The sequence below is a fragment of the Centruroides vittatus genome, unplaced genomic scaffold (assembly GCF_030686945.1).
Source record: "Centruroides vittatus isolate TY-2023 unplaced genomic scaffold, ASM3068694v2 contig_385, whole genome shotgun sequence".
Taxonomy (NCBI): Eukaryota; Metazoa; Arthropoda; class Arachnida; order Scorpiones; family Buthidae; genus Centruroides; species Centruroides vittatus.
In genome coordinates, this window is record NW_027122202.1 from 23260 (window position 1) to 37543 (window position 14284).

General features: G+C 31.1%; 1 protein-coding gene across 1 annotated transcript; it reads left to right on the forward strand.

Moving 5' to 3' along the window:
• Positions 1 to 1673: 1673 nt before the first annotated feature.
• Positions 1674 to 12915, forward strand: LOC136975739 (uncharacterized; the record flags this gene model as incomplete). Its single annotated transcript, XM_067270833.1, has 6 exons — positions 1674 to 1761; positions 3319 to 3477; positions 3595 to 3727; positions 5255 to 5484; positions 12271 to 12623; positions 12693 to 12915. Coding segments are annotated over 6 exons (1186 nt in total), but the record flags the coding sequence as incomplete, so codon positions are not given.
• Positions 12916 to 14284: the final 1369 nt, after the last annotated feature.

Consider the following 14284-nt stretch of genomic DNA (forward strand, 5'->3'; position numbering starts at 1 on the left):
TAATTCGAATAGTAATGGCGCTTAAATATTTATAGGATTAATTGAAGTTTTCGAATTTTGTTTTGAGGAAACTGAGGAAGGCAAGAGTATCTACAGTTGTAAATGAACTGAATTTAAGTAAATTAGGTGACTTTGTATGTTTCGAGGTAGTTTTTTATAATATTACGATATACGAACTTTCGATTTTGTAAATTGTATTATACTAAAAAATAAAGTTTTTCGTTATTCTCCTACTTAATGATGTATTTATAATGTTTCTGAACTAAATAATACTTATTAAATTGAAATCCGAGCATTACAAAGTACTATGAATATTAGAAAAGACCGTTTTACTATAAACTACTACGTTTTACTACAGCTTACTTGAATGTTGATTCTACGAAAATTAGGTCAGACAAGGACCGTTAGACTAATGACGTAGGCTGTTTACTTTTTCCGGTCTTATCGGTGCACTCCCGATAGCGTCATTTACAGAAGTCACACCTACTTTTTTCTGACGCGAGACAATTAGGAATATAAATTTTTTTAACCAATCAGATGACGGCGGGAGATTTAAATTCGATTTATGTCGATAGATGGCCGTCTAAAATTTCATATTTATTTTAATTTTCTTTCTTTTATTGTAATTTCTCGAAAACTAAAGGATATTCCAAAACAAAGTTGGAGAACCCAACTACTCGTGAAAATTCTACGACTTCCCGAAATGGTCCAGGTATTTTATAAGAATTTTTTACCGACTATAGTCGTCTTTCACCACTGCCACTCAATCGCCTTGGACGACTATTCTCGTCCTTCACTGTTAAGAGGTTAAAAAATTCTCATAAAATACCTGGACAATTTTAAATAAAATACCTATTTTAAATATAATAAGCTATGCAATAGGCTTATTTTATTTAAAATAGATGAATCGACAATGACTGACAATACGAAACTTTAGAAGCATTTGCATACTCTTGCACTCTTACTTGAAATATTGCCATGACCTCATCTGCAAGGCATTCATTAGAGATGCGTTCGATGGCGAGCCTACAACAGTTGATTCAATAATTACAAACATGAAGACATTTCGCTTTAACATGAACATCACCCAGTCAGAAATTTCACAATTAGTGAAATTTTCCTGCAATCGATAAACGATTACCACGTCGACCAGCAAAGAATTAGCAAAACAAAATAAGTGTTCAATAAACTCGATAAATTGAAAACTTCGATATCACTACAACAACACGGAGGCGTTTACAGCAAAGTTGAGTTCAGACGAACTGGTCAGTTTGTGCCAAGAGTTTCTGCGTCGTATACCTTACAGCCCAGAGTTGCAGCATCCGACTACCATCGAATTCACGCCGCGCAGAACATTATTGGAAATATACAGTTGAATGACAATATTCGTTGCTTTACATCTTTTTCAAAGAAAGGTCCCGAATTCAGAATTTTCAGCAAAATTCGCAAGATGTTATTGATATTGAAAGAGATTACTTATTAGACTGAACAGTAATCGTTGTTTAGTTTATTGTCAATAGAGTTTTTTTTTGAAATGTTTAGACTTCACTTTTACAATTTGGAAATTATGGTACTTAACAGTTTGTCACAGTGCGTTAACGTTAATTCAATGGTTAATGCAATGCCCTACTTTCTATACTACTTTTACCTTAAAAACATTTTTGTATTTTCAGTTGCGTACATGGAAATTTATCTTTGAATAGCCTAGGAAAATTTGTTCGAAAAGCACAGGATGCTAAACTGTTTCAGTTACTAAATCAGGTATTTATTTTTTAATTTAAATTTTTCACATTTACTCTTTTTTATTCGATTTTAAAGAATCATTTCGTTAATACTCGTATGTTATAAGTTTTTGTTTAAAAGTGTGATGAACTGTAAATAAAATTGTTTCGAACAAATACAATTAACACTAAACAATTCTCATCGACCTTTGTTACATTCCATTAATTTTTATAATGAATCCAGAAGTGTAATAACAAGTAAGAGTTAATGGCTTTGTTCGTAAGATACACTGGGGTGGAAGTGATTGTGTCACGAGGTATTTTGAGGGAAAAATAGGAAAAACTTGTATTGCATACGCCTAATGGAAAATGACCGCAAAAAACGAACAAAACACAAAATAAAAGTATTCAATGCCTAGCAAATATAAGGATTTCGTTTGTGTGCCAAGCAATTGTAATCATTCGTTATAAGATTTTTCAACAAACACTGCTGCTCAGAAGTGATCTCGCTGATGCTACGTTACTATACTCGGAATATTGAAATTCAAAAATCGAATCAAGATCTCTGATTACAAATTCAATTAGTGCATTTGGTCTAATTTCTAACAATATATAATTTCGACTTTGAAATATGCGTTGCTTAATACTTATTTTAATTTTATTCGATTCAAAACGAAAAAATAAACATATCAAATTTTTAGTTTCAATGAATTATCTCAATGTAAACCTTTCGACATTCGGTTTGTGCCTTCTTTCAAAGGATATTGTGATCACTATAACACAACACCTTAATTTAACATGATTAAAAAATTCACTGAAAACTCATGCTAGAATCAGTTATGGGAAGATTTATTATGTATATTATATTTTTTAGTTTATTTTTATTTATTCTCTTGTATATTTTAATTTTATATTTTATTCCGTCTCTATTGTATATTTTTTAAATTTTTGTTCTAAAAATTTTGATTTAAATATTTATATTCTATACATGGAACGTTTCTGTTACATTGTCGTTTTTTAGACCTGAAGATGGCCTGTTAATCAGGTCGAAAGCGTTTGTGATTAAAATATCTAATTCTCAGCAAAATTAAGGTGTTGTATTATAGTGATTTACTTGCTGAGCACTTTTACTGTTATAGGGATATTGTGATCTTTCGTGGTTATAAGGATTGTTCTTTCTTTTTGGAAAGTGCAAGAACACTGCGTTACTTTTTATAAACCGTAAGGCGTTTATATATTCCATCAATTATTTGTCTAAACCAGCGTTTCTCAAAGTAGGCGATAACGCCTCGTTGTGGGCGGTGAGTAAATCTAGGGGGCGCTGGAGGCAGGGTACTGAACGGTGATCAAAGCTAAAAGTTCCCTTTCCTTTGTCAAACGGATAACAGGAAACATTGCATTTAATGGTTTCCAGATGTCGAGAACAATGTATGGTAAGGGCACTAAAGTGTGAGATTCATAGAAAAGTTTTCCTAAAAATATTACCAATCCTTTCTCACACGGGGTCGTTGGGTATAACTTTATGGAACAAAGGGGGGGGGTGGATCGAAAAAGTGTGAGAATAACTGGTCTAAAGCATATTTTTTACTTTTTACAGGATGCTGATATTTCGACGTCTCCATTGAAAATTCAGTACGAACATTTTCACGAACTGGATTATGCCGTACCTCATTTAATATCTCCAATAGTTTTCGTAATAAAAGTGAGAAAACAGGAAATCAACTGGCAAACAATCGTAAATGTTCTTTCTTTAGAAGTGAGTTTTGCAATTTTTAACTATAATTTTTATTCGTTAAATATGAAATATCATCTGCAAAAACTTGCAAATTTTGGAATGCGATAACGATTGTCTTTCTACGAAAATTTAACATAGGTGTGGCTCGCTTTATTAGGTTGTATTGTTCTGCTTGGACTATATCTTCGTTGTGTTATTAAAGACAAAGACGAGAAACCTTACCCTATAGGCAATATATACTGGTATCTTATCGTAACATCGACAAACCAAGGTAAGTCGACTGAGTTTGTGAAAATTACGTTGAGAAACGTCGCGCAAATGACGGTTTTATTAATAGTAAATATTTACCGGTTCTGCCTCATTATTTGGCAAATGAGCAAAAATTAAAAAATAGAAAAACGGTGCAAGAAAGGAACAAATTGAGTATGTTTTTAAAAGGAAATAATTTATTTTTTACGTAAATTGTGCAATTTTATAAAAATCGTCGATTTGGCATGGTGTTATTTCGAACTGTCATACCACTATTTTAAATTTTACATTCAAAACATTTCATTAAAAGCATTTCCAAACACATGACAATGTTTAACGAAGGTTAAACATTCTCCGGTTATGTATTACGGCACCGGTTATGTACCTTTGGTATCTTTTTAATTAAATAACTGAACTGAACTGTTTAACGAAGATAAGAATGGAGTTGCTGAATAATAGAGGATTAATCACTGTTTCGTTAACAATTAATCATAATAATAACATCTTATATTTTAAAATAGATTCTAAATGAAAGGATTTCCAAAGTTTTCTTCCAGACAAATTAAATTCAGCAAGAACTTGCTCAACTTTCTCCCCAACATTTAAAATTTTGGTCGCGCGTCTGTTATCATGTTTTATTAAAACTAATTTATATTTTTAACTATTATAAAAAAAGGCTTAATTTTTTTGGTTAGGGATACGTATTATAAATGATAATAAATTTAGATTTAGTCTGACTCTAGTTGTGATACACTTAACACACTTTATCTCCCCACTACCTCAACCTGTAACCACCTAAATTTAACAACAATCTCCCTAACACACAAACGTCCTTGCAAAATTTCACAAAAATTCGCAGAAAGATCAGGAGTTATTAAGCTTCAAAGTAAGTGAACAAAATCGTGGCCACACACACAAACTATTATCTAATAGTTTGTGTGTGGCCACACAGAAATTACTTCGATTTTTTCTCGTTTTTCGATGTTTCAAGTTGAGTCCAAAAATGTAAAATTCTTGAAGGTTCGTTTTATCACCAATTACTATACTTTTCCTGTCATATATAACAAAAAGAGAAATAAAAACCGAACAGATAGACAGGTTAAAACATTAAATAAAATTCCAAAATTAAAATTTTTATAATAAGTATGAAAGATCGTGGAAACCCTAATAAAGTATATTTCATGCAGTTTGTTAATATGTTTGTTAATATGTTAATATTTTGGACATAGTCACAATGTTTTTCGTCATCTTTTATAATTGTTCGTTCAAACCCCTTTTCTTTTACAAATCGTTTTAAAGCTAAATTCATTTCATTTTAACAAAGAAATGGTATAACTTTTAAAGAGTGCGATGACAGACCGAAATCGTATAATGCGAATAAGGAGAATTTCAGAAAATTGCACGTTTTACTTACAAATGACGATGCTTATTAAAAGAAAGCTAGCAAATTTTATCAACTTTTATTCAACATTTGCAATTTTTAAAATTTTGCTCACTCACGAAAACACGGGCAGATCCCGGTAAACACATAGTACTTCCATTGTTCTAGGAGCTAACATACATGCAATAAATCGATTTACGTCCAGAATAACTTTCGGATTGTGGTTGCTATCGATTAGTGTTCTGATATGGGGATATGGCAACGTGTTAGCATCGGTGATGGCCGTGCAGAAAGACAAACCCATGCCAAAGACATTCGAACAACTTGCATCAGCCCTTGAAAGAAGAGAATATTCTTGCTTACCGCTACTCCTATCGGATGAAATTGGTAGCATAAATGTAAGTACAAAGTTGCTTTAAATTGTATCTCAAATCAATAAAATGACGTTATGAATTAAAAGTTTAACATATAGAAACATGAAAACATTCTTATGGGAACACTGGAAGTGGTAAATCTGAGATCAAGATGAAAGAACCGGATCTACTTTGTACAAAATTCGCGCAATAAAAAAATCTCTGCTTATGAAAATATAAGCACTGACTCAAAACACTAGTTGCTGTAACTAGCGTTACAGTGTAACTAGTGTAGCAGTATTAAAAAAGGCTATCTGCAATCATACTATAGTTTTGCAACTGTATTATATATGTTTACCGTAAAAACTTAAAACCAACTTGAAAAGTAAACCTCGTTAAAAACATCTAAATAAAAAATACCTTTGAAAATTGCGGCATAAAAAAATATTTTCACTGATACTGTTCAAATATGATGTAATATTCAGCCAAATTATTCGACTTTTAAAAAAGGAAGCTACAAGTTTAAGGCACAAAGTAAAGTTTGAAGTCTATTTCTGTGACGATGATTGTTTTTATGATTTAGTACTGTTATCACATTGCATCCAAAACTCCATGTAGTTGTAGTCTGTGTAATGTGCACTTTATTCTCACGTTAAGTCTTACTGGTACTACTGCTTGTAGTACTCTTCTGACACAACTTTTACAACTTTCCTTCATGTGAATGTATGTCTCTTTGATCCAAATAAATAAATTCTATAGTCTTCCTCACAGCTATCAGGTTCGGTACTCCTTTATTGAAATTTACAAATGCATTTCGGGTTGCGTAGCGTTTAAGCCCCTCCTCACTGTAATGCTATAGATATTAAAAATAACAAAAAACTTAGTAAATTTACAATAAACGCGCGTTTAGATGATCTTTACAGACACACAAAAAAATCTTTACCTACCTTTGAAGGCAGAGAAGCGCCTTTAAAATTTTCAAAATACAAATGAGTGTGTGTCGGGTGACAATAGTGCAAAGTGAAAATCACATGTAATTGAAAATGTCATGTAATTTAATGAAAGTTATTCCAAACAATTTTTAAAAGGATACACCACGTTAAAAAAGTATAACTATATATCGCTAAATATCATGTTGGTATGTATCCTATACATACGGTTTGAATAATCAGCCAATTTTGCATTTTAATATTTTTGTTAGAATGTCACGTATAAGGCTAGTAATAAAAAATAATAAATTTATGTTATATACTTAATATTTATCACATGACAAACTGAATATTAAAAAATTTTTAAGTTAAATTATTTATTTTACCAATACATATTATAAGATATAATGTAATCTATTCATAGCTATTTCTTTCATTTAAAGCTTAAACTTTAAATATATAAAACCAATAAAAATTTAATATTTAAACTTTAAAACCCTTAAATTGTGATGCAAAAACATGAGAATTTCATCGTTTTTAGGGCATAGCCTGTTTTTTGCCGGCTCATAAGTGTTACCTCCAGTGCTAGAATTCTTTCACTTTGAATGAAAAATGCTGGGGCGCTTAGATATTTCATAACTATTTTGCTAAAATCAGGAAAAAGTTCTTTCGAACTTCACCACAAAAATGGGTCAATTTGTATAATAGGTAAATGTAAATATTTTTTTAATTTTTGATCGAAACGTTTGTTCGTTTGTTTCGTTTTTCTTTTTTTTTAAAAAAAACAACATGATCTTATCCATTTTTTCGTTTACCAGAAACCAATTCATCAAATAAATCAGAAAAACTTAGAGATTCTCCTCCATCTTGATCATCTCCAGAAGTGGAAGCTTCAGGATTTAATTCTTCTTGAGATTTTGAATTATCAACATCATTTGAGCTATCGATTGTCTATCTTTTTATTTCCTCTATCATATCTTTTTTTTGAAATTTTATTTTCAATTTTGAATCTAATAAAAATGACAAGCATAAAGACTTGTTTTCTATATATGCTGAAAATCATTTTTTATTGAATTTTTAGTCTTATTGTGGTATTAATGCTACTAAAGGAACTACTGCCATTCGGCAGTAGTCCCATAATAAAAATAATTTCAGAGTTTCTGTTGCGTGAATTATTAAATATAAGGTGGTATCTCGATTGCTGTCTTCCAGAGTAAAAGGGGAAAAAATAGCCTCATATTAAAAGTTATTTTTATAGCAAATTGTTATAAAATTATTTTTATCGTATGAAATTTTATATTTTTATTAAGAATGTATAATTTCATGCGATAATAATCATAATATAATTACCTATTAATAAAATAAATTATTAACACTAATTTACCGATTAATCGGTATCGGCCGGTAATGCGTAATTAATCGGTAATCGGTAATCGGCCATTTTGCTTATCGGTTCATCCTTATAATAACCTACAACAATATTACTGTTAATATAATACGGTTATTTTTAATTTAAAAAAAAAGTGTATCCCTATGGTTTGAAACGCTAATTTGGTCTGTAAACTTCAAACTGTGGTCAACTGACAATTACCCATGTGTTTGCCAAATTTTCAGTAGAACTCTGTACTTTTGTCAATTACGTGTCATTTTCACTTTGCACTATTGTAACCCGACACACACCCATATTTGTATTTTGAAAATTTTAAAGGTGCGCCTCTGCCTTCAAACGCAGATAAAATATTTTTTGTGTCTGTGAAGATCATCTACACGCGCGTTTTTTGTAAATAATTAAATTTTTTCTTATTTTTAATACTTATAGCATTACACTGAGGAGGGGCTTAAACGCTACATAAGCTCCAAATGCATTTGTAAATTTCAATAAAGGAGTACCGAACCTGATAGCTGTGAGGAAGTTACCAGATTTATTTATTCGGATTAAAGAGATATAAATTTACATTACATATATACAGCTACCACATCTGACATTGAGAACTTTCCTTAAATTTTATTGTTTTCTCGGAGATTCACTTTTCTAATTGTTTCGCCAGTTTTTAAGTATTTTTTCAGTTATCAATTATTTCATAATAAAATACTTTTACCGGTAAATTTTTATTCATCTGGCTGTCAGGCCACAGCTTGTCATGCCACGTAATAACTGATTTAATAATACGGCATAATTTAATAAATGGTATGTTATTTTATGAATATTCTATATTATTAAGTAAAGTTTTCAAATGGTCAACTCTCAAAAGAGCTATTCTCGTTTTTTATGAACTATAGAGGTCGCTGCATTTTGCTGGATTGTGCGCTGGTTGTAGCTGTTTATCGAGAGAATTATAGGAAAACAATTATTGCAACGGGACACGTAATTACATAAGATATTACAGAAACAAGTGAGAGATTGTTTTATATAATTGTGTTGCTTGTGTTAAAAACCATTAGCTTTAACATCTGTCTCATCAGCGCCGTATTTACACGGAAGCTATGTTTCTTTTTTCTATAGGTTTCGAGCTTCAACGGCGCTCAAAAATTTTTACAGAAAAGAAAATTTAAGTCAAATTTTCTAATAATTTTTATTTTTACAAATAACAAAATATATTTTAACTACTTTTTATATTGTATAATATTTAATATGTTTACGTTAATTATTGGCATTTTAAGCATTAAGGAAAAATCTTAAAATTGACAGCATAACTTATTCATATAAAGCTGAACAATCGAAAAACTTTTTGCTTATTCTAAAGTCTTTCTGTCGTTAAATTTATGAGCTTCGCATCTGTTTTTCACGTGAGATTAGACGAAAACATATATTAGGCTCCCGTATGGCTTTGAAATTGCAATTTGCAACGCAACAGGAACTATTGTTTTTTCTATTGCTGTTCATTTCTACTGTTGACGATACACAAGAATAATTCAAACGACCCAGACAAAATAGTTCTATTTTTAAACACCAGAGAACGAGCATCCGTTCAAAAATGCGAATTTCATATATAGAAAGTCTTACATGGTTAGGATGCTTGGCCTCACAATTTCCTCCGGTTGTAAATTTAGACGGCAGAAAGCCAATCGCAAAATATGCAAAATTTATGGCATGCAAAACACTTATCATAAGCACTGTTTCAAATTTCATCCAGATCGATTCGTTGAACATGAAAATATTATGGGTCGAGGTTGGAACTATTAACACGTGTGTCATCGCATTACTCTAGAGTGCTACCGCTTACTTTGATCAGAAAGCAAAAGTCATTTGGCTCGTTTACCATTTACAATTGCAAAAATACAGCAGATTCATTTAAGCGTAATTTCTTCAAGACTGGCTTATACAAATAACAATTCATGGATGACATTAGACTGCAGCAGTGACGTGCCGTGACATTTGATGAAAGGGAAGCTGTGTTTCTGTCAGAAGCCGACTTCCAGGGGCAATTAGTTATTTGCGCGTCAGTGATGGTCTAGGGCAGTGGTTCTTAACCTTTTTATACTCTCGGCCCACCAAATATTTCATAATTTTTTGTAACCCCCATTTTTTAAAATAATAATTTATATTTGTTAAATTATCTATAATAAGTTGAGTTTGTTATTATTGCTTTATTTTTATATAATAAATGTAAATCATAACGTTATTATTTTATTATCTATTTAAATAACATTCAAACTTCACAATTAAACATGAAAAGTCATTAATTTTTAACAAAAAATAAAATAAAAAACATGTCGATAAATCGATCCAATGTCGATGCTAAAACTAAACTAAAACTAAAACGCCCACAACTTGTGGTAAGGAATTGACATATCTTTTGCAAAAATATTTTAATTTTCAAAGCCTATTATTTTTCCTAATTATTTTTAAACTTCCAAGCATTAATAGTTTCTTAGAATTGCTTTGGAATAATAGAAGTAAATACTGCGGTGTAAGTAGCATATTTGCATTTATTTCTTCTGTACTAACAAAGTTGTATGTAGGAAGAAATAAAAAACAAATAAAAAAACTAAATAGGAAAACTATCTTTCTTATTTTACTTTTCAATACGATATTCGGTTATACATCAATTTTCTTATTATTATATTTTGAAGGAAATTTTGCATAATTTGGTGGTCCCCGGCAATCTTCTTACTGACCCCCAGGGGGTCGCTGTCCTCCTGCTAAGAATCGCTGGTCTAGAGTCCATTCGTATTCATTTGTTCGATAAACCAGTAAAAACTGTAGACTTCTCTCAATGTATTTTTAATATCACAATTACATTCTGAATCGCTAGCCACGATATAAGGGCTAAAATTAAAAATAAATTATAAAAACTTACTCGGTGAAATAAAACGTGCGGTGGATATACATACCTGGTACAATGTATTGTTCGATTGTATTAATATACTTTTAAAAAATATTATAATTAAAATATAGCTTTGTAAAGAAACGTACATAAAAATAGCATAAAGTATTCTTTCCTTTTTAAATTGTAAAAACAATCCACTTAGTCAAATAGCTCGTTACGAGTAGCTAATGGATTGAATCACAGACGGTCGAGGTAGGTGTGTAGTGTGTGCGTGCCAAATCCCGAGGGTGCCGATACCGGTCAATGTCAAATGCCTCTTTTGTCGCATCACTAGTATATCTCAAACGACGCGACACGGTTGTTGTAAATTTTAAACATTTCTCACCATAGCCGTAAAAATCTAAATATGTTAAACTTAATACTAAGTAGATTGTCTGTCATTTGTTTTCTAACTAATTCGTTTTATGACCAGGGTCTACGAAAATTTCCAAAATTTACAACTTTTTTACTCTCATTGAACTGGAAAAATTTCTATCTTTATTATCTAATATTATGAAAGATCAGTCTTCACTGTACTGAGCGAGTGATTGGTTCGGTTAAGCTTTTGTTTAAGTAAAATTCTGGCTTTTTCGGCAGGGTTTTATTTATGTTCCCAATTCCCTAATCTTCTAATTGTTTGATTACTTCTTAAGTAGAAATAAGTCGAAACCGGTTACTTTGTACTTGAATATCTGTAGTCTTGGGAAAACAGTGAAAACACAAATTTTTATGACAACGGATATATAAATCGTAAATTTAAGGAAAATAAATTTTAGAGCTTTTTTTGTACCTTGTACGTCTCATTCATTAAATTTGGTTGTAAATGATGCTGCAAAAGTAACAGTTAATTTTTTAACACCGTACTAGAATTGTACACATTTTTTCTGCATCTCTTACAGATGGGACATACTAAATCGTAATATCACCGGTAGAACATTGAAATCCGTAAGTAATATAAGATGGGAAAGCGAAATAAATGCGGAATAAATATATCAAATATTTTAATGGATTTTTTTTAACTCTTGTCAACGATACAGAACTATCATAAAAACATGCCAGTAAACTCCTATCGGTTGGTTTAAGTTATAATTTTAGTCTAGGGTGGGCAACTTTTTTTATAACATGGGCCAGAATAAATTTTACGTTTTTTCCGCGGGCTGTAGTAGTTAATTGACGCCTTCTTGTGACTCGTAATTTTTTTAGTCTGCAAATATGAAATAAATAAATAAAAAGTTAATTACTACATTAATTTTTTTATCGTTTTCGAAAATTACAATGAATTGGAAACATAACTATTAATTAGTTACTATTAATTACTTATTTTTCCAATTTAAGATGAAATTAAATTGAATTTTAATTAATTCAAAGTACGTTAAAATATGAACATTTATATTTTATAAAATAGAAAGAAGGTCATTAGAAGGCGGAAGCAGCGCTTCCACCGCTTCCAATGATGGCATGCCACTGGACTGCATTTTCCTCTTTTATGGACTTTGATATTAATTCCACAATGAATTAGTAGATTATTAACGAATCCTCTAGTTCGTAAAAAATTTTTTTTATTACTTGAATAACAATAGAATTCTTTACAGAAATCAAAAATTGGATATGTAAATACCTTGGCAAAGCACCTCTATTCGAATCGCGACATTCTGGTAGAACAGATTGAAAAAGAGAATAAAACTAACATAGCAGATAAATTTGCTAAAACACAAATTTCGAAAGGCTTGGATCTCAACATGAAACGTTTAGAATTAGCGAAAAAAGCTGTTAAGGTATACGGTGAAACGTCACCACTTGCAATTATTTCGTCACCGGGACTATTAAAAGTACTAACTATAGATTCTGACGATCAATATTTCGTTTCCGAAGATGTCCTGTTCACACGAGTCTTCTCATTTGCCATGAGAAAGGGATTTCCGTATAAAAGTAAAATCGACAATTTGTAAGTTAACTTTTAAAGCTAGCTTCATTAAGTAACTTTGATCTATTTATAAAATTAATTTGTTTTCAGAGTGAGAAGATTATTTGAAACTGGAATCCTTCTTAAAATGAGTGGAGCAACCGTTTTCGAACGGAAACCAACACCGCTTAATGATCCGAAATCTTTGTCTGCAGATGATCTGTTTGGCGCCTTTGTTCTCCTTTGCACAGGATATACTTTATCGTTGTTTTGTTTTCTAGCCGAAATTTTTGTTGGAAAGATCTGGAATCGTAAATCTTTTTTACAGAATTAATCATTGTAATAAGTACAGGAGAAAGTGGGACTGAATGTACTGTACATTTTAACACGTTTTTAAATTTTTTTAACTTAAAGACATTCATATTATTTGTATAATCTCAGTTACTAATCAGTTTGAACACTTTTGCAATGTCTAAAAAACCATTCATTTTTGCACAGTTACATAATATATACCGAGGGTCCGGCCGACGTTTTCATCCCGAAAAACGTCAAACGTTCAGCTCCGCCTTCCTGTAAGCCTTGAAATTTTACAGTGGCGTCTGGAAAGTTACTGTAATCATGCTCGACGTTTCAAACCTTATTGTGAAACTTCTAGGCTACCGTGATGGCGGAAGCTGAACGATCTGCTTTGTCGTTTTTGCAATGAAAACGTCGGCTACATCAACTCTGATACTTATATAGACTTAATGTTTGGCCTGAAAACGTTATAACATGTCCCGGCTACATGACTGGTTTTTACATTAAATAATTGAAAATGTTAAATTCGACATTGAAAACACTGTATTAATGTTTTCAGCAAACCAACTGCTGTAACCGCTCACAAAAAGCACATTCGAATTCTCTATTAATTGTAATTTTGGTGGCTTGTTGCTTCTAAAGAATACACAGCTCCCGCTCAATCCTTTAGTCAAATGTATCCAAACGTCTCGTTCCATATGAAACACATCCCTGGACTTTAAAAACTTGTCTCACACTACACAAATTTTTTCGACCACTTAAAAGGCACTCAATTCCTGGAAATCCAACATTTTACAATGCTTTTAACCCACTCTTAACTAAAACACTTACGGAGATATGACTTGCTTATATAAAAACTTGCAATTTTACCTTATCCACAATTAGGGATTGCAATCCAGCAGTGTTTTGAATCCAGCTGGATTTTTGCTGAATTGAAATCATTCCAGCTGGATCCAGCGCGGATCCAGCGGGGATGTATTTTTGGTGCAATAAAGTGTTATCTGTCTATCGATCTATTCAGAAATTTATGGATTTTTAAAGAAATAAAGCATTTTTTAAAAATACTTAAAAAATCTTTATTATTTAGACTAGTCACTATAAATCAGTAAAACTTCTTACACATTTAGGTAGTAAACTTAACTTTGGTTCGGTTTAACACTTTAGAGATAATTAACTTTAAATGTTTAGTTAAATTATAATTGTAATGTAATCTTTAAGTAAAATAATAGCAAAGGTAATTCTACTGATTAATTTATATTAATATATTATAATAATGTGAGGACAGAGAATCAGTGGCTAAGTGGCTATCAGTCTTACCAGTTTTCATATATAGGCTGTACATATTAGTCTGTAGTTATTTATAAGTATATAAAACTATGTACTGGAAGTAGAATAAGTTAAATAAA